Source organism: Orbicella faveolata, unplaced genomic scaffold (assembly GCF_042242905.1).
Source record: "Orbicella faveolata isolate gen_17 unplaced genomic scaffold, um_ofav_v1 contig_25, whole genome shotgun sequence".
Lineage (NCBI taxonomy): Eukaryota > Metazoa > Cnidaria > Anthozoa > Scleractinia > Merulinidae > Orbicella > Orbicella faveolata.
The window spans coordinates 16989888-17017679 of record NW_028301553.1 but is presented as its reverse complement, the minus strand read 5'-3'; the positions used below and the strand labels follow the sequence as shown (position 1 = coordinate 17017679).

Sequence of the window (27792 nt, the reverse complement as noted above, 5' to 3'; positions counted from 1 at the left end):
AAACGAGTCAGATGTCTTCACATGCTTTGAGCTTATCAATCACACCATGGCAAAGAACTTGAGGGACACCAAGCAAGCAGGAAAACTTGTTGCAGACCTTTCTCATTTAGCCCATTCTTATGTCTCTTCATACCGTCCAACGACTGCTGACCTCAAGAAACTCAGAGTTCTTAAGGAGCTAAAGAAGAACAAAAACATTGTCATTTTAAAACCAGACAAAGGGAATGGTGTGGTCGTCTTGGACCGAACAGATTACGACCAAGGTATCCTTAAGATCATCAATGACACTTCCAAATTCCGGCCCATCAAGGAAGATCCAACTTTACTGAGAGAAGGTAGACTGCAGCGACTTCTCCGAAAGTTGAAGAAAGATGGTCACCTTGCCAACGAAGTGTACGAAAACATCTATCCCAAAGGCTCTCAACCAGCAAGAATTTATGGCCTCCCCAAAATGCACAAGGATTTTGGACCTAACTCAACTCCGCCATTTCGCCCCATCGTGTCTTCTATCGGAACCTACAATTATAACCTGGCCAAATATCTATGCAATCTTTTGGCGCCGCACATCCCAACTGAACACTGTGCTACAGACACTTTTACTTTTGTACAGGACATTCAATCTTTATCTATGTTTGGTAAATTTATGGTTTCCTTCGATGTGGAAAGTCTCTTTACTAACATACCTCTTGAGGAATGTATTGACCTGTGATAACAATGGGGTGACAGGCCTGCACAACTCCCATCCACGTGTAATAGCCGGTTAAAGCTTTGCTCTAACGAGTATATCCTTTAGGGATCTGCCCCTTTTGTACGAGACAATAGGGGGATCTTTGAATATTCTTCTAAGCAATGGTTGTTGTTGAATTAAATGCCATTTCTGCATAAGTATTTGCTTTAAGTTAGGCACTGAAGGGCGATATTGTGTGACAAAAGAGCAAAGCTTTAACCGGCTATTACACGTGGATGGGAGTTGTGCAGGCCTGTCACCCCATTGTTATCACTGTTGATTTTATCAGACAGACCCCGTCCCATCACGTTCGAGTACCGACTTTACGCAAATCTAATTATAGCATGTGAACAAAGTACAATCTCCACATGTACTACAAAAAAATGGGATAAAAATGCAAAATGCAGTATGAAATACCCTACGCCAGTGACTAAAACTTGGCGAGCTACTAGAATAAGAAAGGGTCCTTACATCCACTGCTTTATCCCATAAGATATCTACAACACATGCTCAAAATAAAACATTATAGCCATGAGAAAAAACACAGCATCAAGCTGTGTACAATAGGATCGAAAAAATTGCTGTCTCACATTGCGCTTGTGACAAATCAGCCAATAAAAGTTTAGAATTTTCGATCCTCCTATCGAGTATAAAAGCTGAAAAAACCAAGCCTTTAACTGAGTGATACCGAGCATTGGCCTCTATCGCTCTCCTTATCGGCAACTGATGAGATCCAGAAGGATCGAAACCGCGGTCTTGCCTGAGTTTTTACGGCCATGAGCCTGCTAACATCAGAGGGTCTATTAGCTGACCACGCTCAAACCAGCAATGACTGTTACATGAATGAAAACAACGGAGCTACGAAGATGAATGTGAACCACCAGGCTGACAAAACGAACCAGGCGGAAGAATCTGACAGTGAATCAACTGATGGAGAAGAAATTACCCACACTGATGAACGCGAAGCCATACGAGAAAATCACCGCCGCAAACGTAAACGCGATCAGCCCGACGAACTGGAACAGGAACTTGAACGTTCCCAAGCAGCGCTAAAATCCCTAAAGAGACACTTAGAAAGAAAGACTTGTCCAAAGTCGCTACAATACCGAGCCAGAGCCCGCATAAGAGCGGATGATGACTTCAAGAGGGACATTAAACGTCTTCGCTCAAAAGCTGAGCAAGACTATTTACAAGCGCTGATACGGTTTCACAATCGAAACATCGAAGGCCTCCGCACAGCCATAAGACAAGAAAAACGAGTTCAGGCCAACAAAAAACAAAAGAGCATTGTAACCAAAAAAACAGCTTTCGCGCGCTCGGCGCCCAAAGAAACTGTAAACAAAAACAATGTATCAAGAAGGATCGATGAACTTAGAGCCGAAATCATGTCATTGTCAACATTATTAGATGACAGCAATAAACAGAAGAGAGATTATACCTGTCTACTCTCTGACTCTCGTATTATAAAACGGGGACATGGGAAGAAAAAGCCATCCCAAATACAAAACAAAAAGCGAAAAGAACGCAGAAAAAAGGATCGAACCGATCGTTTACATGCACAAACAGAGGCAAACAAAAAACACATAAAGAACCTCTCGAACATAGACCTCACAAACGACCAAACTAACTTGTTAGCTAAGGGTCTCAAATTTATCCCCACACCTAAGGAAAATGGTACACAAATAAGGCGCCATCTTTTGAAGGACTTTGAGCATTTCGCTAGAAGAATGCGCCTACAATACATTTTCCACGGGGAATACAACGAACCGCATCCTTTCCACGTTAAATCAAACTGGATTCCGCCGGTTCAACAATCAGTGGCTCTTGAAAGCTACTTAGAAGAGGTCAAAGTTCAACTTGCTGAAGTACAACTTACAAAACCTAAGGATAATCTGCCCAACACAGAACGAAAGGCGTTGAAAACGCTACAAGAAGATTCCAACATCAATCTTAAAAAGGCAGACAAGGGAACGCGAACGGTTGTCCTAAACACTGAAGATAAAATTCTCGAAGGACAAATCCAGTTAGACAACCGTGAACACTACAAACCCCTTGAACGTCCTATGGTTATAGAGACATCCCTAAGGGTACAACAATTAGTTAAGGAACTCCACCAGCACAACTATATTGATGACATGACCAAACTATGGTTTTGTCAAACACCTAACCCGCCTCGCATACCAGTGTTCTACACGCTTACAAAAATTCACAAACCAACTCCGGTTGGAAGACCCATAATATCTGGGTGTGATGGTCCGACAGAGAGACTGTCTGCATTTGTAGACAACTCCTTCAACCCATAGCAAAAGAACAGGAGTCATATCTGAAAGACTCGACGGACTTCATCAATTTCATAGAAAAAACGAGAGTAAAAACGAGAGTTTCAATGGACGTGACAAGCCTATACACAAATATACCTCAAGAGGAGGGGATAGAAACGGTATGCAACGCATACGAATCTTACTATAAAGGAGAATCCCCCATCCCAACACAACATCTTAAAAGAGCGCTTGAACTTATACTTCAAGAAAACTCATTCCAGTTTACTGGAAAAAACTACCTCCAAACACATGGAACAGCCATGGGTACAAAAATGGCAGTCGCTTTTGCCAACATCTTTATGGGAAAGGTAGAATCACAAATCTTAAATCAAAGCGCTCAAAAACCACTCGCCTGGAAAAGGTATATTGACGATATATTCTCTATCTGGAATATAAACAAAGACGAAGTCACGCAGTTCATTGAACTAGCAAATAGCCACCATCCCACTATCAAGTTCACGGCTGAAGTTTCCGACACGGAAACAACGTTCCTCGACACAAAAGTTTACAAAGGCGAAAGATTTGCACAAAAGTCTAGACTAGACATTAAAACTCATTTCAAAGCTACTGAAACATTTCAGTACACGCATTTCTCGAGTTGCCACCCACCAGGGGTCAAAAAGGGCTTCATCAAGGGCGAAGCGTTCAGACTTCTCCGAACCAACTCCTCTGAAACAGCATTCAAAACTGCTATTTCACAATTTAAAACAAATCTCGTCGAAAGAGGGTATCCTGAAACTCTTGTTTCAACAACTCTCGCAGAAATTACATTTGAGGAGAGAAAAGCTGCCCTACAACAGAAACGTAAACAAGACAAGCGAATCTTGCCTTTTGTCACACAATATCGCCCTTCAGTGCCTAACTTAAAGCAAATACTTATGCAGAAATGGCATTTAATTCAACAACAACCATTGCTTAGAAGAATATTCAAAGATCCCCCTATTGTCTCGTACAAAAGGGGCAGATCCCTAAAGGATATACTCGTTAGAGCAAAGCTTTAACCGGCTATTACACGTGGATGGGAGTTGTGCAGGCCTGTCACCCCATTGTTATCTCAATTACATTTCCGAGGGCAATCCTGACCTTAAGTTAAGTAAACCTGAACTTAGAAGCCTTTTCACTGTAGCCACCGCCCAGACCCATTTCTTATTTAACGGTTCTTTCTATGACCAAATTGACGGTGTGGCCATGGGGTCTCCCCTTGCTCCCGTATTAGCCAATCTTTTTATGGGACATCATGAAAAACTATGGTTGGAAAATTTTCAATGCTCTAAAATTTTATTTTATCGTAGGTATGTTGACGACACTTTTTGTTTATTTCACTCGGAGCACGATGCTGTTATATTTTTTGACTACATTAACTCTAGGCACCCCAACATAAGGTTTACTATGGAAAAAGAACTTAATCGCAAATTACCCTTTCTAGATGTTCTTATTGATAATAGTGACACTAATTCCTTCCTAACTAGGGTTTACCTTTACTGGGTTATTAACTAATTATTTTAGCTTCACCTCGTACTCATACAAAGTAGGTCTCATTAGGACTCTTGTTGACAGGGCCTACAAGATCAACAACACTTGGTTGGGGTTACACGAGGATATAACCAAGCTTACTGAAATTCTCAAAAAGAACCTTTTCCCTGCCCATTTAATTGAAAAAGTGGTTAACCGTTACATCACTGGGGCTCATAGCAATCATTGTCCCCGGGGCTACCCCCTTACCACCTCGCCCACGTTTTACTTTAAGCTGCCGTACATAGGCCATTTTTCTGTCATCACTCAGAAGAAGATTCGACACTTAATCAAGCGCTATTGTAATGATTTAGACATCAAATTAGTTTTTTCTTCCTTTAAGATAGGTAACCTTTTTGGTGTGAAAGACCCTTTATACTCTAATCACCCTGAAACGATTATAAAATATTTTGTAACTAATCTCAATAACCACAAACACAGCATCAGGGGCGGGCATCTCGTTTATTGATGCAGGATACAGCGAGCGTTACATCATCATAAAGAAAATACAGCAGTGAATAAACAGAAAATTAAAAAGCAAAGTTGAAAGAGATGCCTTCGAGTGGCTCTTGCATAACTTACAAATTCTTAAATAGCCTACTAGCCCCTTAGGGATTCACGCCTAAAATACTTCTACGGTTAACACGAACCATACATAGTGAACATACTCCAGTGTAATTAGCGAAACGTTACAAAATATATTTATACTCTAATCACCCTGAAACGATTATAAAATATTTTGTAACTAATCTCAATAAACACAAACACAGCATCAGGGGCGGGCATCTCGTTTATTGATGCCCGCTTTCGAAAATAAAGAAAGAGAACAAAGGAATCTAAGTGTGCAAACTTCAAGAAACTGAGAGTAAAGATTCTAACTTCTCGTAATATAGCCGTAGCTAGCCGTCCTCGGCTCGATCAGTCTCCATCTGCCGTGACATAAAAAGTGTAGATTACTGATGCCTGCTCCTTAGTGGCCCCTGTTCTTAAGCCATGTAGATGAAACAAGTGTATAAGATATCCTAGTTCCGCAAACGCATGCCAAGTCTAAAACTTTATTTTACTACGAATTTTTTTGTGAACAAAATATGCTCTATCTTTGAAGAAAATAAATTCATAAAATTAAAACTAAAAATTACATATAATAAACATCTGTTTTGCTCTCACATGTATAAATTCTGACAAATGCGTCGCAAAAACTAACGTCACAACAACGCAGGCTAGCTAACTCGTTGACGCGGAGAAAAGCCGATTAGGCAGTCACGCAAATTGCAGCTAAGCGATGATTAGAGGGATTAGCCTTGGGGTGCGCAAACCTATTATATATCCTCAAAATCATCTCGGGAGTAACAGCGCCCCCCTTTTTATGGAAACAGGTTTTGCAAGCTCAATTTTAGCCGCCTCGAGAACACTTCTATCACAAGTCAAATCACAAATCGGAAAGCCATACCGATGGTGTGCCCAATTTATGCCATAACAGACAGACTCAAGTGTGGAGTAGAGGGAACTCTGCTGCAGCAAAATGTTCCAAAGAAGGAGCAAATGACGTCTCATCAGACGGCAAACAAGCGACTTCCTCAAAGCGCGAAGACCATTCTCTAAATGTTTGAAAGTCACTTGAATAACGCTCTCTTGTTGAAGGGGCCTTTGCTTTAGAGGAACGCAAGGGAAGACCTTCCATTGACTTGCGAAGCCGTCTGGATCTCTTGAGTGAGCAACCTTTGAAGTAAACACACATCCACTTTGTAGACTTGAAAGATAACAAAAGAAATGTGAGAACAATTAGAAAAACAAAAAAGCAACAACACGCAGATCAGAACATAAGGAAGGCCCAGAGGCCTAAATCTTGCATTCAGCACACTATATACTGGCAGTCCTGCACAAAAACGGCATGGCTCAACGGCCTTAAACAGTGTAATCACCTAAGATCAACACGTGATAAACGGACAGTCCCGTACAAAGATGACATGGTCCAACGGCCTAAAACAGTGCAATCACCTAAGATCAACACATGATAAACGGGCAGTCCCGTACAAAAATGACATGGCCCAATGGCCTAAAACAGTGCAATCACCTAAGATCAACACATGATAAACGGGCAGTCCCGCACAAAGATGACATGGCCCAATGGCCTAAAACAGTGCAATCACCTAAGATCAACACATGATAAACGGGCAGTCCCGCACAAAGATGACATGGCCCAACGGCCTAACACAGCGCAATCGTGGCCGCGCGGCATGACTTCTCCATAGACAGGTTCTACTGGATACTGTACTTTACAGCCCCGACAAGCAACTAAAATTCTCCGAGCCAAAAGGGAACTGTTATTTGCCCCATGGAGATAAACATCTTTACCGTTCTCAACGAAGAGAAAATCAATAACAAAAGATCTGAAACCCTACCTACGATCCACCAAAAAAGGCCAAAAGGGAACTGAAAGGCCAATAAAGAGTAACCAGTTCTATTGACAAAAACATATGTGGCGGATGACATTTTTAACTAACGAAACAGGTGGCACCAGCCAACAGGTTTCTCCTACCCAACTAAATGCTAGGGAATATTCGAAAAAAAAAAAAACTGGGAAAACTTGAATTTTTTTTTTTTTTTTAACTTGGAAAGTAGTCAATTGAACAGGGACCCCAATAAGACGTTACTTCATGAAAATAGCTATCTTTAACTGACCAGTCATCAATCGGCGATCTTGCATAAGTAATCAGCTGAACGAGGTATCAACTCAGCCTCGATTTTGATATTACTTTCTTGGCGGTATCAAATATATCACCGGCGAGTTGAAGCGAACACAGTTTCATACTACTAGAATCGACGATCAAAGGTACAGTTTGGTTGTCAGTAAACCACTTAACAGAGCACCCTGAAAGAAGAAGTGCAAACTTTTCAAAGCAAAACGAACACAGTGGAGTTCTCTCCACGTGGTACTCGATCTGGTATTCGTCTACATAGAATCTCAGTTTTTGCGCGAAAACAGGCATGTTACCAATGGCAATGAAAGCAGCCAATCCAATAGCGCTAACATTCGAGTATACAATACGAGATAGTCTGCGAGCAACGTCCGCAAAACACTGGAATTGAGATAAGAAACATTATTCTTCCAGAACTCTAACTGTATGGAAACTGACAACGGGTTAACCACCGCAGGAGCACACGCGCACTCGACCACTGAACCTGTGGCCAGATCAGAAATAGCCTGCTCGACAAATCACTATACTGGACTGGATGGCTGAGCGATTATTAGAAAACTGAGCTGTGGGTAGAATGCAAATAAAGAGAATCTGATACCCAACAAAAATAGTATCGCGAATAAAGCAAGAAGCACTTATATGATTTCAAAACTCTACATTAACCTTAAGGTTGCCTTTAACTTAAACATAATGCGTTCCGTCCTGATAATCAGTCTTTTATTCATTCATTCAGTCATCAGGGCTAATACAATCGTTAACCCTCGGACTAATGCCCCCATCGTGGTACAAGGAGGATGAAACCCCCTCCTTGGGTTTTTGTTCTATTAAGGCACAGAAAATAAATTTACATTCATTAAATAGAAAGCCCTGAGCTTGCTCTATAAAATAATGACATAATTTTTGGCTGTGAAGTAGCATGACGTCATTTGACCCGCCATCTTGGATCCGTCATCTTTGATTTTACCATTTTCTTAAAAAGTCAAAAAATAATCTAGAATGTTTATGAAGCCAGAATGCTTATGAAATGTACAATTTGGTAAAATTCAGCAAAATGATGAACAAAGCTGAGAAAAAAAAAATACACAAGTATGTCGAAAAAGTTGATTTTTGTCCAAACCTATACGAAGTTTGTGGTTGTCATGACAAAGTCAAAAGTAATGGACGCAGTTGACATATCCAAAATTTACGCGAACGATAAATGAACAGCTACAGAAATTTTTCAGCCCCTTAGAGTAAATTGTCTTTCCAAGACTTCTAAAAAACCTTGAATCACATGGTTCAACAAAATTATCAATAAGTTCAACTGGGTCAAAGTCTCCCAATCATTTGATTATGTTGAATAAATTATATACTCATCTTATCCCATTCTCTTCAATGCAGCTTGGTATTTGCCATAAGTATGTATTTTTTCTGATTGGAGGGGCTGCAGCGGCTCCTCTAAAACGGCTTGGGCAGGAAGATGGATTTGCTCAGAAACTTCTTTGGCCGCAGCTGAAACACTTGTCTGCCAGTTGAGGCTCACGTCCACGAAAGGACTGCATGCGGAAAAAACAAAAAGGCTGATTAGAAGAAAAATAATTGCCAGTGGACAAACCATGAGTAGATGGAGCTTCACTGGATGTAGAGCGGGTAGCTGTAGAGTTGGCCAGCTAGACGCATTTTTCCGCTTTTTCTCCCGGATCTTAGCTAGCGCTCGTCTTTCGGCTGATCAGAATCTTTTCTCTTCCTCTGAATCTTCGGCGAGTTCGTCCGACTCGTAATTGCACTGCTGCCCAAACAGCGAGGTTCTTGTCCACGGAACGAAATAACTTGGCTGCTGAAAGGTTTCCTTTTGAGATGGTCTTGATGGTACCGTCTGTTGCATCAAGCAGAAAGTTGCCAGTAGACTCGTATTGTACTTTAGAGTTAAAAGAACTCGAAGCCTTGGATACCGTTTTTAGCTTCTACAGTTGAGACTGAGTGGCGGCTTTTTTCTCGTCGAGATCGCGTTTGAATGCAGCGAACCTCTGATCAAACGTAACGTCCAAAAGACGAGGAAACAATGTTCGTGAAGCAGTCTTATGAACAGGATCTCCCTCAGTGAAGGATTGCGCGATCGAAGCGGGAACGCTCGCTCGTTCAGTATCCGACGACATAACAACAAAAGCAAAGTTGAAAGAGATGCCTTCGAGTGGCTCTTGCATAACTTACAAATTCTTAAATAGCCTACTAGCCCCTTAGGGACTCACGCCTAAAATACTTCTACGGTTAACACGAACCATACATAGTGAACATACTCCAGTGTAATTAGCGAAACGTTACAAAATATATATCCCCGGCGGGCTTCGTTCACGTGTAGTTTATAAGTTTACATGTGCGGGCTGTAATGCCTGTTATGTCGGCGAAACCTCCCGACATTTTTCCACACGCGTACGTGAGCACTTAGCCGTTGATAGGGCCTCTCACATCTTCAAACATCTTCAGAATTCTGAACGTTGTCGCTCATTGTGTTCAATAGACTGCTTTCATATTTTAGATCACGCCACTACCAGCTTTCAACTCAAGATAAAGGAGGCTATCCATATTCAAAAAGAACTACCTTGCCTCAATCAGCAATTGCACCATGTAAATCTAAAATTATCCTTTTAATTTACACCTTTTCACGTTCTGTTGTTACTATTTGTCTTAATTAGCATTTTTGCCTACTTATTATTCAACTTGCTTTGTAATCATTCATTCAACTGAAGATGACAGAAGTTCTGTCGAAACATGTCTTTTAAACTTAAAAAAGTGGTCGTTTTCCTTAAAATCTTTATATATAATAAAAGAACAAAAAAGAGCCGTATAAAAATCGATCATTGTTGGGGCCAGTGCCACATAAGACGATAGACTATTGAATGGACCAGTGCCCCGTAAATCAAAAAACCATTGATTGGGCCAGCGCCACATAAATCAACTATACGCTGTTTAAGACAGTGCCACATGAAATGACAGACTATTAATTAGGCCAGTGCCACATAGATAAACAACATATTGCTTTGGCCAGCGCCACCAAATGTAAATAATCATTAGGCTAATGGACACACCGTCCAATAAATTACTCAGTAAATTTCAATCTAAAGGCAATAATATTTCCTGTGAAAAGACCAGACCCTAAGAGCGAATTAAGGTTTCTTTCGCGGGTTAGAACCTCATTCCCGATATGAATACTGTGAGCCACAAGATAACTACTATACTTGTGTGTAATTAAAGGCCAAAAAAGAGCCGAAGGCCAAAGAGGTACAACGAGCGCACCAACGGCCCGCTGGGATTTCAAATAATGTAATACGCGTGGGACGATACCAACTGGAGGGACTACTAGGCAATTTTCTCCTCGAAGAGGCTGAAAGAAAAAATCAACACCAGAAGTATTGGGGTTCCAAAACCTCGAAAAATATTTGGGGAGCTTGTGATTATAATAATTGGCAAAACAATCAACACTATGCGGGCCCCACCGGCCATCAAGAAAAAGAAAAAATTCTTCGGTAATTTGCCAATCATCAGTATCAATTAAACGACTTATATAATCAGCTTGCTGATTCGAAGTGCGAGGGATCCATTGCACTTCTAAATGAATCCCCGATCGAATACAAATATCAAAAATCCTTCGGGCCATCTTATGCAAACCTAATTTCATGTTGCCCACTTCAACAATCTTGGCAGCTGCTTGGCTATCAGTAAACCACTTAACGTGTGATCCTTCCAACACTGAGTCAAATGATTGCAATGAAAACTCAATAACAGACAACTCCCTCCACGTTGAACTTTGAACTCTGTCGTTCTCCGACCACATTTTGTGGCACACAAAATCATTGTTAAAGTCAATAATTGCTCCACCTCCGGTGGCACTGGCATCCGAATATACAAAACAACTAGGATCTTTACTTACAAAGCAATACCTAGAGTTGATACTAACCATATTTTCCTTCCAAAAATACGGTTCTTCCTTGCAGTAATCGTCGAGACGGAATATAGAATCCCAGTTATCTTTGCACAAGGTGGACAAGACACAATGTCTGGTCATTATCCTGCCAATGTTACCAACTACAGGCCCGGTGGAAATAATTTGACCTGTGAAGGAGGCCAACTCTCTGGCAGACACTTTGAAATCGGCTTCAATAATATGATCAATTGTATTGATGACCTTAAGAATTCTTCTTTCTACAATTTTCAAAGTACCCAGTGCAGAATTCCAGGTTATACCCAACTAGTCCAATACTTGGGTGGGTTCCCATACCGATTTGTCTTCGTTAACGACAAAACCCGCGTCATACAAATCCCCCCTTACAGCTAAGGCCTTAGTGCGACAACTTTCTCTATCCTGAACAATCGCCCATCCATCGTCCAAGAAGATGGCTATACAAAGACCCTGTATTCTCCAATACTTTTCTAAAGGCTTCAAAACCTTTGTGAAAATATAAGGGGCAGAGGAAAGACCGAACGGGAGCACAGTGAAAACATAAAATACATCATTAATGGAATCAGACGCCCGCCATGAAAACCCCAGAAAAGTTTGGTGCTCTTGCGCAATGTCGATATGGTGATAACCGCTTTTTAAATCAAAGGAAAACATGTACGCGTCTTTCGCAAAATAAGCCATAGCAATTTTCCAGTCCTCGTACTTGACGCTTTGCTTAATTAATGACTTATTGACATGGCGCAAATCAAGAATTAACCTCTTTTTACCGCATGGCTGTATAGAAACTGACAAGGGATTTACAACAAAAGGCTGCTCATTAACCATACGCACCCGACCAGAGTTAACAAGCTCAAGAACAGCTTGGTCCACAAAATCAGCATGACGTCGAGCTGACTTATTATTTCTTAGCTTTACGGCCAACGGAAAACTGATGAACGGCAGCCTGCAGCCGTTTTCAATAATAGACAAAATAAAATCCGGAGCACCTATACATCTCCAGAAACCTAAATTATTCTTCAAATTACCCTTAACACTTAATGAATGTCCGCTTTCAAGTTCGTAATTCTGTGTAATTTGATCTACCTGCGCCAAGTCATCTTCATTGCTTTGGTTGGGTTGATTGGGCTGCGGTTGGCTAGTTGTAGGAGATTCCAGGGCAAGAATTGTAGCTAGGGGACTGGTAACTTCCCGGCCAGAACATGGATCTACAGTCCTTGGCCCAGTGTCCAAATTTGCCGCATTTGAAACAGCGAAAGAAGTCGCCAGAAGCGTCTCTACGGCCTGAAAGATAAAAGCAATGACGAGACCTGTAGTAAACGGGAGGGGGGAGGGGGGGTGGGGGTGAGGGGCGTAAACCAGAAAGATGAATAAACTGTATGGAACCGCGAGCGTGAATGGTACTCAAGAGACAGCGGAGAGTATAAATACTAATAACTGGCCAATCAGGACATCCATGCAAAACAGGATGCACAATAGTGGGTGTGGCAGGTGTGAGACGAAAACAACTGCGACTAATTACTTGGAATAACAGCGGAAAATACATCTGTCTCCAGACCAAGGTAGTAGACACAAGCATAAAATTAAAAAGTTTCCTTCTCCTTGTCAGGCAAACAAGAACCTCCATTGAAGCAGCTCGTGAACAAACATCCCAGATTAATAAAAGAAATAAGTAAAGTAAAGAATACAAAACTACATGAAAACGCTGAAGACGTCACTCAACTGTCTTAGCAGTAACTACCAGTAGGATCACATACCTTGTAATCACCTCCCAAATGAAAATGAAGATTCACTCTTTTACCATCAATGTACAAGCAGCCATCATCTATTAAGGTGTTGACTGCATCAATGACATTCTTGAGACCATCTGACAGTGTGCTGTAGTCTTCAGGTCCCTTGACTACAGCAATTGTGTGGTTCCCTAAAACAAAGAACAGAAAAATTGGCTTCCAGCAACAGATTTAGTCGTTAAAGGGACTCTGCCCTGGATGTTTTTTTTTTTTTATTTATCGTTTACCTGAACTGGACAGAATATTTTGGCCCTCTTCAAGCAGCGAAAATGAGCAAACAAACAGCGAGCTTGAGTGCGACATCCTGGCCCCATCCCCTGATATCTTGACCTTTACTGTTGGTTCTTCATCAAGTGTGTTGCTTAACTGCAATGAAAATTTAATAAAGTTAAAAGTACATAATTGTTTATTATTACAAATTATATATAAATGTTATACATTGTTGTTGATTATCAGAAAATAGTACAAAAAATGGTTAAAAATATAAACAGTACTGTATATAAAATGTATCTTTACATCAAGAACTGTATTTTGGTAAAAAAAAAATATAAATTAAATAGTTAAACCCCACATATAAGAACCTGTTGGAACTTGCTTGGCTAAACAGGTTCTTAAATTTTAGGGTATTAAGAAAGCAAATTTCTGCCAGAAGGTTCTTAAATCCCTAGGTTCTTGCATGTGGGTTTTTACTGTATCTCCCTAAGTCAGTTAAATTTGTAGTACAGGCACTATTTCAATTAACTTAATGTCAACTTGCCACAAGAGCAGAGGTTCCCTTTAGACCTAACACTCCTGCATATGAACCATTTTCTAAGTTAAATTTATGTAACATCTTTGTACTTACATATTTTCTTAATTCATTTTCCAGTAGAACCTTGAATGAGATTTCTGCACCCGGACACTCGTCAGGCGTCCTTGTTACATCCCACTTATCATCAAGGGATTGCTGGCAGGCCTCGACCAGGTATGATCTTGGCAATGCTGGCTCTTGTTGTGACAACTCGTGATGTGCTTGTATGGACACTGAAAATTTATCCATGATATACAGAGTTGACTTTACTTTGTCCTTCTCTTCTTCTGGAAGGTTGTGGTAACACTGAGCTTTCCTTTCTGAAAAGAAACAAAATGGTCTAACTTAGTAAAGTTTGGTAGTTCTGTGATCACATGTGTGCTGTAAGGTTAACTCACCTTTACAACTGTCTCCCTGATGTCCTTGTTCCCGGCTCTGGCTTTCTGAGTTCCTCTCGCTGACTGGAGTGTTTTCTTTTTCAGCATCATCTGTCAAGCAAGAGAACAGAATACAGCTATACCTGTGTTTGCTCAATCATTTTCTAGTTATTCTTATGCATCATACTAAACTGCAAAGTTAGTTTACCTGTTTGGCTCAAGTTTATCTCATGGACCATTCCATTTTTGTCTTCAACTATTAATGATTGGGGAATTAGGCCATAGGTTTCCCCAAACCACAGTGCGTCTTGAGCTTTATTTCTGCCAAAAAGGAGAAAACAATGTAAGCAGTGAGATCACACATGAAAAACCATTTTTGTGCGCTTAGGTAATGATTAGCTTATAAATTTTTTCTTGGTAACTGAATTGTTTACATGGTTACCGTTTACATTGGTTATAAGATTAAAAGTCTACTTACTTTATTTGTGTCAAATGTCTGTGTTGCTGTTTCTTGCCAACATCAGTGAAGTCCTTGCCACGGTGTGCAAGTTCTTGCCGCATCTCCTCATACAGAGAAGCCGCTTTCTCCTCTACATTTCTGGTCTCGGCCAACACGTCGAAAGGTGTCCGCTCGATCTCCTCCGGTTTTATGGCCAGCTTGACCCAAGTCTCTGCTTTTAATCTTTTTCGTTTTTTTCCGTCCTTTGTTCCTTGAACTTTTCTCCAGAATCTTCTAATGCTCTCAGCAAGTGCATTTCCAATACGCTCTTGACCCGATGCCTTCAGCTGGTATCCAAAAGGCAAGATGCTTCGTTGGAGCAAGTCGAAGACTGTTTGGGGACGCCCGTGAACTTGTCGCCAGTTATATATTACTTCGCCGTTAAGTTGAAGATAATACATCGGACTGTTTACGTCAACAAATGGAGGTACCATATGAAGGAGTAACGGATTGATTGGGTTTTCGAAGAGCTCTGAAAAGAGCTCCCGATCACTGACGTTTTCCATGTTTATATTCATTGCGCGATCTGGTCGGCTATTCGAATAAGTCAGCCGGAACAGTAACCTCAGTTTTAAATTTCGCGGCAATTGTGAACCATTTTACACACGAGTGGCTTTTTTGAATGGGTTTTGTTTTAGTCTTGGTTACCATTGTTATTCGGTCGTAGGCTTGAAACAATAGCCCACTTGCTCGAGACGCGCCATTTTCAAACACAACTACAACTAGCAGTTTTCAAACCGGAAAGAACAGTGGTTCCCGTTGACCGATTTTTAATCTTCAAACATATTTTGGTAGAAAAAAGATAAATTTTTCATTTGCCGTTCGTGGGTTGGCGAAAATCAGTAGAACTTTTTAGAAATGTCGTTTTGAAAACAGCCTCCATACAAAAAAAGGCCAATTTTGCTGTATTTTCAAGTGCAAAAGAACAGTCCTTACACTTGTTCAATTTTGTTTGTTTTAGCCTTTAAATGTAGATATAGCATTCTTCTTCAAAAAGCCGCGCGTGGGTTGGTAGATTTATACTTCTTGAAACCAGAAAAGCAAGTTTAATCAACGCTACTGAGCCAATTTTAGCCCTTTCTTCTCTTATTGTGAGCGCTCTCGCATTCAAATTTGCCGCTTCGCTGATAATGAATATTTAATGATGTCCATGCATTCTGCCCCATGTTGAGGGAAGCTCGCAATGGCAATCCCAAAGATGTCACTACTTTTCTCAATTGCATAGGCCAGATTCAACGTGCATGATTAGTCGATTTCAGTCGGTATAATCAACTTGGGTTTATATAATAACTTGGGTTTATATAATAACCCAAGTTATTCTCGAATTTTGATTGGTTCTCGCCTATGATCTATTAGTAGAATTCTACTAGTACACTAATGCGAATGCTGTAATCTGATTGGCCGAGCCATTGAACACTATCAGCCATCAGTGTGCAGTGGCTGGAGGTCGTCTAAGAAATGGCGACGTTTTTTTCGTTTTTCCAAAGTTTTGGAGGAAGGTTTTGATGCAAATGGGTAATTAAATTCCTGAGAAATCTAAACGAAGGACATTTACGGTTCTTGACCTTTAAAAAAGTTAAAATTATCGAAAAAACTGATGCGCGCGCACACAACTTTAATTGTCAATGACAGTTCAATCCGGGTGATCTTTTTCAGGCGCAAAGTTTATTAGTACGTCAAGAAATAATTGGAAACCGTTATTTGAAGTAAATTTTAGTAAGAATTCTACTAAAACAATTAGATTGTTCGCTTTCGATTTCTATGAGGTAATAGTTGATTCGGACTTCCGCCTCAGCAACTATCACCTCATAGAAATCGAAAGCGAATAATCTAATTGTTAATTAATTAGAGGACAGACACACGATTGACGTCGTCATTTCAAAGTTTTTTCCTATGTGAATTTGCGTATCTCGCATGCGTTTTACGCGCGCACTATGCCATCTGCAGGTACATGTTTACAGTTGGATTTCAGTATAATTTTTGACATTTAACAGCTATTTTTTTCAGCTGCAAGACGTTAACAGTTACTGATTAGTGATATGCTACTATTCTGGTGTTCCTGGTTTAAGTAAAAGTTCATTAAACTTGATTTGGTCACAGTAGTAAAATTTTGCTTTCATTTTAGTCGTGTACTTTTTAGCGTAGTTGATTGCGATGAGTATTTTTACAAGAACTGTCTAATTTCTAGAGCACTGATTGGCTCATTTTTATCATCAAAAAGAGTGCAGACAGATGAAATTTTGATTTAGCAAGCTTTCAAGTTCAATTTTCAGCTGTCAAACTGTTAACTTTTTAACCAATGAGATTTTATGGACTTTTTTAACTAGCCAATCAAAAAGCGAGAAAAGCTATTGACAATGCTCGCGTCATTTTGAATAAAATTCAGTTATCTTTGTTTACGGTAAGTTTAAGGCGTCTTTTCCCCTCATTTGTTTCCAGCATTTGACCATTTTGGGGTCTTGTTATTGTAAAAAACAAATTGACGTCCGTTTTTTATGCGTCTGTCCTCTTATTGAACATAAATTGCGTCATAACATTATCAAAGTTTACTGCGGAACCACTCGCCTGCGGTTCCACAGCCACTTTGACAATGTTATGACGCAATTTGTCATCAATAAGAGGACAGACGCATAAAAAACTGACGTCAATTTGTTAAATGGCAGCCCTGTTTTGATTTCCAGAAGTATTACAGAGCTTTCTCCTACCACACAAATAAAACTGATGCTTATCACCAGTACAAATTATGCAAAAGCATGTGAGCAGAAGCTGCTTTCTTTATTTTCATGGGTCAATCAACCTAGTAAAAGTTCACAATGAGTCTGTACCCAACAAATAGTCCATTTTGGACATTCCCATATGCAGCAGAAAAATGATTTCAAATTTGAAAGTTCAAATTGGTTCTGAACGGTAAGGGATGGAGGTTTCAAAACCTCTATAATTTATCACTGTATTATCGAGACATGCAAACTAGCAGCTATTTTCAATGTTGTTGACTGATCTGCAACTACCTCCAAGTTTCATGATTTATGTTACTCGAAAGAAACGGTTGTCAGACTCAACATATTACAGGAAAATCATAAAGTAAATGCAGTCTTTCATAAGACAGTAAGTTAAGAAGGACAAAACTTTAGACAGAAAAGCTTGCTTAATGTAAACTCAAGTTTAAATGTACAACTCTGAAACAGTTGAGAAATTTTTTAAAGACTTACATTCGGAGGTTTCGCGATATATAATGGCAGTCATGAAACAGTTCGAAATCGCTTGTCTCTGAGCTGTTGTTAAAAATTGCTAACAGCAAATAAAAAGTTATCAAATCGAAGGCAAATCCTGAACACAAATGGCGGTTTCGGTTTTTAGCGTTGTGCACATGCTCGTAACGGTTCTCAAATGATTAATTTAATTTAATTTAATTTATTCAATTTTCACTGCGACTATATAACAAAGAAAAAAAATCATAAGCGATATTACAAAATAATAATAATATTAATAATAATTGTAATAACCACATTAATAAAAAAATCTTAGTACATAACAAGGCAGAGAGGAAGACTAGAAGGGAACTGACGTACAATACGTGCTAGTCAACCCATTATGAAAATAAAATGTATGAATATATAAAAGCTTAGTCATTTAACAAGCAATTTATTAACTATCTACTAACTACCTAACTAACTAGCTAAATAACAATCTAACTAACTATTTGGCTAAATAACATCCTTACTAACTAACTGCTGATGTTAGCTCAGGTGGTATAGGGGCGCTCAGGGTCGAAATCCTGTTGCAGCGTTGACGTCATAGGAAACTGTGATTGACAGATTTCTTTACTGGGGCGATCATAGAAACCAGAAAAGCGGCGAGCTGAAAGGTAGCTGCCAGCCCCTCACCCCTCCTCCCCCCTCCCCCTGCTCTAGATACACGGACACTTTATTTTTCAGCTGATACTGTATGTAGTAGTTATGCAATGCTTTCAGTGGTACGTGGAATATCCCACGACTCACTTGTATTTTCTTGGTCTGCACACCAATAAATGTATGTGTTACATGAAACATAACCGTTTCAAATATCACGAGTTGGCTTTAAAAGCCTTTTTGATTATGTACAGGTGCAAACACCTTTTAAAGAAACTCACTCTCATGTGCTAATAGTTCTTAGCCATTGTTGAACTCATATGCAATACACGAGGAAGGGTCTCTTTGTAAAAAGACTAACTTGGATACTCGAGAAAACCTCGTGACTCAGCAGAGTAAATTCATATCACATTTGCTTTCATTAGGCGGTTTACGCTTTCATTATAGTGGACATTAAAATCGCTAATGTAAACTCCGATAAAATGCTGATAAGGCATCAGCCTGCTTTTTGTTTATTGAGCTCGGGTGCTCACGTTAAACATCCCGTCTTTTCACTGACTCGTCTTGATAGACAATTTGATGCACCACAGCAATCAGTAACAGGAAATAGAACATTTCACGACTTTTTATCATGCTTGGAACAGATCTAATGAACTACAAATCGAATTTAGATCCATAGTTTCTTTCACAGGCCTAGGACCCCTCTGATAACAGTGTTGAATACACTGATGGGTCATCCTGTTTAAATGTTCGTTGCTATTCAGTTATTATTATTATTTGAAAAGCAATCCAGGCAGCTGTCACTACCCCATCTGTTGCAGAGTTGACGTCATAGGAAACTGTCAGCTTCCAATCTCATAGATGTTAAGATATGAAATGAAAACAAAAAGTAAAAAGCAATTTAGGGCACAAGCTGATAGATTACGTCATTTTGTTGAGCTACTCCAGAAACAGGAACCCTAATTGTTGTGTTAAATAGGCGGCGGACAGCTGCAACAAAGATCTGCCAATCATTAAACACTTCATGGAAATTTCCTCATCGATCATTTACTTTGCGCGAAGGACGACGAACAATCATCTCGCCTTTGCTACAACATAAACAGAGTGACGTTACCGAGCGAACAAACCAGAAGAAAACTCATTTGAGAGCGTAAGAGCGAAAAGAGTAACTAAACGGCAATGTCGGAAAACGTGAATACAACGATGAATGGAACACAGCCATGGAGCTGCCCCAGCAATTTTACAGCAGAAAAAATTGGAATGACCGTTGCTTACTGCGTGATCTTCATTGCTTCGTTGGCTGGGAACACCATCATCGGAATAATTGTCTACAAGACGCAAACCATGAGAAAACCTATCAACTTTTTCATTGTAAACATGGCCATGTCCGATTTGCTGGTTCCGATTTTTGTGATGCCCAGGTGGATACAAAGTCTCTATATGGACTCCTGGCTGATCGGTGGTCCTCTTGGCCAGGCCTTATGTAAACTGGTTATTTTCTTACCAGATGTCTCGTCTGCTGTGTCTGTTCAGAGCATGGTTCTGATAGCAGTGGATCGATTTGGTGCTGTGGTATTTCCTCTCCGTTCTCCACTCATCAGTTCAAAGCTCTGCCCGTTCTTCATTCTCGCTACTTGGATCGTCGCGATAGCTGTCAACTCCCCATATCTCTTCGTCCGCAAACTTGTTGAATATGCAGAAAAACTGGTTTGTGAGCAGCATTGGAATGAAGTTTTTGGAGACTCCTCATCCTTTGAGAATTACGTTGTGTCCTATATAGTTGTATTCTTTTTTAACCTTTTGGTGTTGATAACCATAGTTTACATTATCATCTAGCTAAAGCTCAAGTCGCAGAAGATTCCAGGCGAGCAATCAGCCAACGCTGAACAACAACGCCAGCAAAGAGAACGAAATGTGTTAAAGATGGCCATTGCTATTGTTTTGGGGTTTGCAGTATGCTGGCTGCCCGTCGTTGTCTTCTCGTGTATTTTGTTCTTTACGGACACCATCATATTTACGAATTGTGGCGTCCGCCCACACTATTTCTATGTTGTCCATTCCATGGCTCTAGCAAATTGTGCCATAAATCCTTGTATCTGTTTTATTTTCAGCAGAAATTATCGTAACGAACTTAAGGCTCTCTTTAGATAAACATTTTGAACAGCTCAGTAGCTGATGATACTGATGTACCGTACAGAGGTTCAACCGATCTAAAACTCACACAAAACGTTAATTCAAGAAACTTGTATGCTTTTCAGTGAAATGATTCAATGTTTCCCGGCTATGGCTTAAAGAAACTTTGCACAGCAGTTCTAAACCTTTCCTTGGGCACTGGCTTTACGATCATTATGTAGTTATTCTGCAAACTCGATTTGTAATTTTCTTAAATTCATAGGACGTTTTTTGCCGTTTTAAACTGACAATGTGTAAATCAGAATGTCTATTTCAATCCTGCTTTTTGTTTGACTTACGCTTGATAAACTTCACGGACCGGCTTCTAACCATCATTTTTAGTTATTTCGTAAAATATTTATTTTCTTAAAGATTAGCAGACAATTTTAAAGTGCAAGAGTACTATTTAGCAGTTTTCTTGATTTCTTGGAAGCAATAAAGTGCGTGAAAACGTCAATACAGTAATGGAATGATCACGTCCGGCTAATTCTCATCCCTCAACTGACCATTTCTATGTATGATTCTGATCTAACTTCACATCTGTCTCCAGTCCAAGGTGGTAGACACAAGCATGAAAAAGTTTGATTTTCCTTGTCAGGCAAACAAGAACCTCCATTGAAGCAGCTCGTGAACAAACATCGCGCTAATTGTTTCTGCGCATCCCTACTGCGCAAGCAAATTCACCAGCCACGTCATGCATGTGAGCGCGCATAGTAAAATGAGCAGGAGAGTTCAGGAACTGGACTATGATAGAGGGTGACATATGGGGGGTTCTGAACACCGCAACACCGCAAAAAAAATTAACGAACACCGCATCACCGCAAGAAAAGTCAACGAGACACCATCACCTCAACACGTATTTTTAGCGCCATGATTCGTTCATCTACGCTTAACATAATACTTTCATACCTCAAGCATTTTCCACAAAATAAACACATCACAACGCTTTTCATTGCGCATTTGTCGATACTGCTGATGCCTGTAAATCAGTTTTCTTGCTCTTGTGAAGAAACCTTGCGCGAAGCTAGCAAGCGGACGAAGAAAAAAGAGAGGAGCCTTGAGAGATGGCCTTTGCCCCAAATCCCTCTCTTCTTTTACTTCGCTCACTTTTCTTGGTGTATAAACCCACTGACTGAAGTCCTATCTTGACTGAAAGTATTGCTTTCCGGAGCTAGCTGCGCGTTCGATATCGATAATCGTTTGAAAAAATAGAAGGTCAAACAAGCCGCAGGACCTCAGAGCGTGTATATAGACCGGTATCAGAATGACCTCCAGACGAAGCCGAATAGCAAAAGGAAAAAAATAGTAAACGTGTGTAAGTTACAAAGCTTCCCTTAGCTTTAATAGAAAGCCTTCTTTCTTCCCTGCCGACGCGACATCTGAATATATTTTGTGGCCGGTAGTTTTCGCCACCTTTTTCTTTTCTCGTAGAAAAAAGCTGCGCAGTCAATAATACATTATATTCGGCCTTGGCGTTTCCAGAATTTCCAGGATTATTTCCGTCCTCGCTCCTCCACCTGTCTACCGAACACTGAGCTCCGGGTGGCAGAGGTCGAGTTGTCAAGTTACGTATAAATGAAAACAGCTTCGGATTGGCAGCCGATGCATATTGAAGATTGACTAGACAGTAATGGTCTGTATTTTGTTACAAATTATTAACCTCAATGGTATGTTTGTCATAAATTAGCATGGATTAACGAGGTTAACATGCTAAATTTAGGTCAAATTTGGGTTTGAGAAAGGTAAATCAAGAAACCCCAGCACCGCAAACAATTTAATTTCACCGAATACCGCAGCGTGAAAAACATAGACATCGCACACTGTAGGGTTTGAGATCACCGCAACACCGCAAGTTGAGATTTTATTCATCGCATCACCGATTAAAAAAAACACCGCAACACCGCAAATCCCCTTGTCCCCCTCAATGATAGGGCAGATGGCCATTGCTATAGCTTTGCCTCTTTGTTTAACGATCTTGGACGTTTGGTGACCCCTACTTTTCTTTCCAGAAACAGATTTTATTTACAATTATCTCCACATTGTCCAAAAATGAACAAAAAATCAATGTGGAAAGTTCCAAAAAAAAATTCGATTTCTGTCCACGGGGCATCGAATCCTAAATGCGAACTTGTTCTTTAAGGAACCTCACTAGTTGACTAAATTTACTTAATAGGTCCACTTAAACAATATTTGGCAAATAACATTTCACTTCAAAGATCTAATTGCAATAGTTTTTGGCTTACAGACATTGTGGCCTTATTCGCTAGCGAAGCCCGATTTTTTTCAGATTTAGGGTGTTCTTCCGGGCATGTTCTCTCCAAAGCGAAGTCGGTGACCCCCCATTTTTTTTACATTTCTGACATAACTAACTCATCATCTTACAGTGGTAGAAGTCTCAGAAAAAAATCGGAAAATGTTCGCGCGAAGGTCCTTAAGAGAAGCTTCCGATAGCAATCCCAAATATGTCACTACTTTTTCCGATTGCATAGGCCGTATCTAACATAAAACGGGAATAAAAAAGAAGAAACCTGAAAAAAATCAGGGCTGAAAAAATAATTTAGTAGTTTGGCGAAAAGATGTCATTTGTGGTAGACTAGTTACTCATATTAATAACCTTTAGCATCATAACGAAACTAACTCCCCGCTGATTATGAAAGCTGGCGTTCACGAGGGAGATGTCGTGCTTGTTCAGTTCACAAGTCCCTTTGCCGTCGTTCTTGGATGACACCTTGTAGCTTGTAGAACTACACCAAGCGATTCTCATGCATTGTTGACCGCACGATAACAAACTGGGAGAATCAAACCGTTTGACAACGTATCCCCTAAGCTGCTTATTTTCTCGAACTTCAAAGTATGATGAAAAGGAAGATAGTGGAGTTTTCTTTGGCGGAGAAAACGGTAGTAGATTGTAATAGGAAAAAAATCAAAACTTTTGTACACCTTATGGTTTAGAAAAGTTGGTCCGAGCAGCGAGGATTATAGAGAAACGTCAAATACCTCGCTTTATTAAATGACGGGAAAAATAATTAGGCAAATTTATTCAAGAATTTTTTGGCGCCTTGCAAATGAATACATTTGCCAGATGGTCCATAATCTGCTTTTGAGTCCAAGGTGAAACAAAATACTCGGCTCCCTAAGATGTCGTTCATGATTGGTCGATTTCAGTCAGTGTGATTAGTTCGCTGGTGGTCGGTTAGGTGTCGCTGATGGTCGGCAACAATCGTTTAACAGGCGCTGTCATTTTTCATTTGATAAGTTCTCGTATCACTGTCATCTAGCTTTATTAGTTAAACTTAGTTAAAGTTAGACAAGCCAGACAAAGCCGTTGCTAATGCACTCTAAATCCAAAGGCGCGAGTACTCATGCGTACAACTGAACTCTATCACGCCAACATGAAAAACCTTGACAAAGAAAAATCTTAATCTTTCCTTGCTCTTCTAGTGACAGAAACGCATTCTCGACAGCTGGCACATCATTCTTTTTTATTGCAACAATAACGTTACTTATACAAATTTTGCCCACACCAGTAACATTACTTACAATAACGAAATAGCTCAAAAAACCCTAACTTTACTAGCGAGAGGAGCCCATCACTAGGAGCGCGTAACTACCCCATATTCCTGTCACGGCGTTTTCACAAACCGATGCATAGCTGGTTTTCACATGACGTCACCAAAATTCGAACTACCAAACTACTGATCTTCCTGAAATTTTACTTAAATGATGTATAAGAGCAGCTGAAAACTAATATTCATACAAATTTTCGCTCCGAATGGGCTCTTGGTTTTGTGATACACTACGCTTGAATTTCTAAGCTTTTGCGTGACGCGGCATTTACATGACGGCCTAGAGAGCTGTCATGATGGTTAAAAAAGTGACTTATTTCGGGGAACTTAGCTATCTGAACAGCTCATGTCTTAGAAAAAGTATTATTTTAATGTTTTAGAGTTCCTCGAGGGATAAATTCACGCTTTTGCAGCAAAACTCAGTGACAGATGTTCCTGTTGGTTTCCGGCCGCCATGTTGGTGCCCATACGGATGGGCACCAGCATGGCGTCTCCATACAAATCTCTATAAATTTGGTTAAAAAATTTCTCCGCATATCTCGCATAAGAAAAATTGCTGTGACCAGAATTTTTGCGAGAGTCTTTGCATATTTACCTTCTTTCATTTCCCAGATTCTGGACTGTATCTATCGACCGGTTTTGATTATTATTTTTATCTATTTTGAATTGCGTGGCACTGAAAACCAGCAATAAGTATCAATTTACCGCGAATTCAGGCCACCACAGGAACCTCAGGGACTAATCACAAGCAGGAACTTAATTGTCAACTGACGTCATCATTTCACCTGAAGATTAAAAAGAAAGAGAATCATTTTTTTCCCTTACCGATGCGCGCTCATGTAGACCGGAACTGACCTATTTCGCGGGAAAAGAAACCTAAAAATAGACCTGTGTGTAAAAATGCCGTGACATTGGCTTAGTATGGGAGTTGCAGGCTCCTAGTGATGGGCTCCTGGTTGCGATACTCACTCTACTTACAGTGGTAACATAACTTACAATTTGACAATATTAACACAACTTACAATACTAGCATCAGTTTCTTAATTAATAGCTAAAATTACTTACTTAATTATAATAGTGCATCATGCTAGACTTAAAATAACATTACTTTCCTATATCAACTTGGCTGAATGTTAACGCACAGTGTTATTTAATCAATTCAAAGTATAAATATGAAAGATGCCGTTTATCTTAATTTTCTATGCAGAAATCGCGTATTGTAAATAGTTACAATGGCTTACGTTAGATACCAGGCACATTTACAGTTAAACAATAAGAGGCCAAAAGCCTAAATGGCTCCACAAAAGGCTGGGGCTACCCACGTTTGGCTATAGTTTTCCGTTAATGAGACCCTGCTGCTGTGCAATTTAATATATTAAAGCCACGCCCACACAGGGAGGGGGACAGATCTAACAGTATCAAGGAGGATATTTGGCTCCTTGGCCACACTAGAAGGAAATTTATATGGGTAACCACATTGCAACCCCCCTTTGCTGGGTAGATGCAGGAAACAGAAACAAAACACTGATTATAGTGGCAAAACATGGGTGGCAGGGAAGACAGAGCCTATCTCCTCTAGAGTAGCGGTGTCTCTAGGGGAACCTATGTTACTAAGGGGACCAGAAAAGGGGTGCCCTTCTGGGGGACAATAGGTCAGATGGTACGATGGCACCATCCTGGAGAGATCCGGACCTATTTCCTTAGGGGTAAAACAGAATGGACCAGAAGAGGGGTGCCCTTCTGAGAGGACAATAGGTGAGATGGTACGATGGACCTATTTCCAAGGGTGGCCATAGCACTTACTGTGGGGCAAAGGTTGCACTTCCCTGCCACCAAAAAACCTTTATTGACTAAGCAGCTATAGTTTACACACAATATAAGAAATAGAACCTGGCAGTGAATAAACCGAGAAGGTTCAGCAGGCGAAAGCCACCTTCTCAGGAAAGATAATTACAACCACATGGAGGAAAAAGATGGGAAAGGACAAAGCTACCAATACAGGGAGGGAGGGAGGGAGGGGAAAGCGGAGAACGGCCTAGCTTGAATACTAGCTCACAACTGGGACAGGGTCAGGAAACAATGGGATTTTACTGACTGGGGATTGAAGGAGTTGACAGGGGTACAGCACGCTGAAATCACATGAGAGCATGGTGGAAAATCACTGGGAACTTTGTCTTATTATTTCCATATGGTAAAACGATTGCGTTACATTGGACATTGATCTAAGGCTATTGCACAACGGTTAATAGGGGGAAGATAACACAACTGGTGACAACCTTAGATGACAGCTATGGTGTAGACTACAGAGCTCATTAACCACAGTTCAAGTGCTTAAACTTCCAATACAGTGCCTTTCTACCCTATAGGTACAGGAATTAAGAGTGCCTACCTGTAAAAATCAGACAAATTCTTAATTTCGCGGCAAGGGTCGAAAATTCGATTTCGCTCATATTTTTACGGTAGATAGGCTAGGGCATTACAAAAACTACTGGATAGTTTTTTTTGGAAAAATAGTCTTTTATTTCAAAGAAATATACAAATTACCAAATTCCGTTAAAATCGTCATTTGACGCACCATTTTATTAAACAAGTTTGAGAGCCTCGCATGCAAAACCACATCATTCTTCCGTCTTTAAAACACTCGAATATTTTTGTGCAATGTTTAATTGTGCACTGGGTTGATTTTACGGAATGTTGCGGTTTTTGTTGGGTGCAAAATAATTAAATTTCGAAGACATGTATTTCATTCACTTAAAAGTACTTCGTAAAAATAATTGATTTTCACCATGTGCGAAACCTTCACATGGAATCAGCTTCTGGTGGTTGAATCGCAGAAGGATGGTCTACAGATTCCTGTAAAAATGTCTTTGGGTAAATGATTCTGAGCGACGCGAGAGCTTTTCGAAGTATGTTAAAAATGCAGATATTTGACCATCCGTCGCCAAATTTCAATTTACGGGTTAGACATATATTTTAGCACGCGCCACATGCCTTGAGCTATAGTAACTTGAAATAGACACGGAGCTGATAATTTCGAAATGTTCTAACCTTATTTGCTGTAAAAGGCAGTCCCAAAAGCCGATTTGACGTGTTTCTGTCACCATTCGTCGCACATAAAGCAGAAGTTTGCTTTTGTTTACACAATTTCGGTGGTCTAGTAAAATATGACAACACGGGCAATGGTTAACTATTCATTCTTTTCATTGCTTAATTTAATCCCTTCCTACTCAACAAGATTGTGTGCTCCCTGTGGTTCCAAGCTTTACGGAGCCTTAAGTACTAGGATAAAAATTGTCTTACCCCTACCCCCTAAAATGGGATGACAGCATTGCATGACGAACAAACAAGGAACCGCTGCAAGCAACTATTCAAGCAGCAATAGATCAAACGATGATCAAACCTATATTTTGGTGTAGTGCAAAGCAAGCAACTATCTACAAATCACTTAGCCGTTTTTGACTAGAAGCAGTGGTGATTATATTCGTCGAAAGAGGGTCATATATTCATGGTATTCGACCATTAAATAAGTTGACAGTTGGCGATGCACATCGGACGTT

The 27792-nt window shown here is 40.1% G+C and overlaps 3 protein-coding genes, 2 long non-coding RNA genes and 1 pseudogene across 5 annotated transcripts; 3 read left to right on the top strand and 3 right to left on the bottom strand.

Moving 5' to 3' along the window:
• Positions 1–23433, bottom strand: part of LOC149109181 (brevican core protein-like) — a 36799-nt pseudogene extending 13366 nt beyond the window's left edge.
• On the top strand, positions 2428–4449 carry LOC149109185 (uncharacterized). The gene has a single exon (XM_089294996.1). The coding sequence runs from the start codon at positions 3114–3116 to the stop codon at positions 4047–4049; it is 936 nt and encodes a 311-aa protein (XP_089151122.1). The 5' UTR covers positions 2428–3113; the 3' UTR covers positions 4050–4449.
• Positions 12906–15218, bottom strand: LOC149109183 (uncharacterized). Its single transcript, XM_089294997.1, has 6 exons — positions 14629–15218; positions 14359–14471; positions 14172–14261; positions 13828–14093; positions 13211–13349; positions 12906–13114 (listed from the first exon to the last, which is right to left on the bottom strand). The coding sequence occupies exons 1-6, from the start codon at positions 15165–15167 to the stop codon at positions 12921–12923; spliced, it is 1341 nt and encodes a 446-aa protein (XP_089151123.1). The 5' UTR covers positions 15168–15218; the 3' UTR covers positions 12906–12920.
• On the top strand, positions 13849–14643 carry LOC149109184 (uncharacterized). The gene is made up of 2 exons (XR_016208857.1): positions 13849–13947; positions 14256–14643. It is a non-coding gene; the product is annotated as an uncharacterized LOC149109184 (long non-coding RNA).
• LOC149109182 (QRFP-like peptide receptor) lies at positions 19585–20686 on the top strand. The gene is made up of 2 exons (XM_089294136.1): positions 19585–20300; positions 20334–20686. The coding sequence occupies exons 1-2, from the start codon at positions 19677–19679 to the stop codon at positions 20646–20648; spliced, it is 939 nt and encodes a 312-aa protein (XP_089150262.1). The 5' UTR covers positions 19585–19676; the 3' UTR covers positions 20649–20686.
• A 701-nt stretch (positions 23434–24134) lies between the features above and the next one.
• Positions 24135–26697, bottom strand: LOC149109180 (uncharacterized). The gene is made up of 2 exons (XR_016208872.1): positions 26010–26697; positions 24135–25927 (listed from the first exon to the last, which is right to left on the bottom strand). It is a non-coding gene; the product is annotated as an uncharacterized LOC149109180 (long non-coding RNA).
• Positions 26698–27792: the final 1095 nt, after the last annotated feature.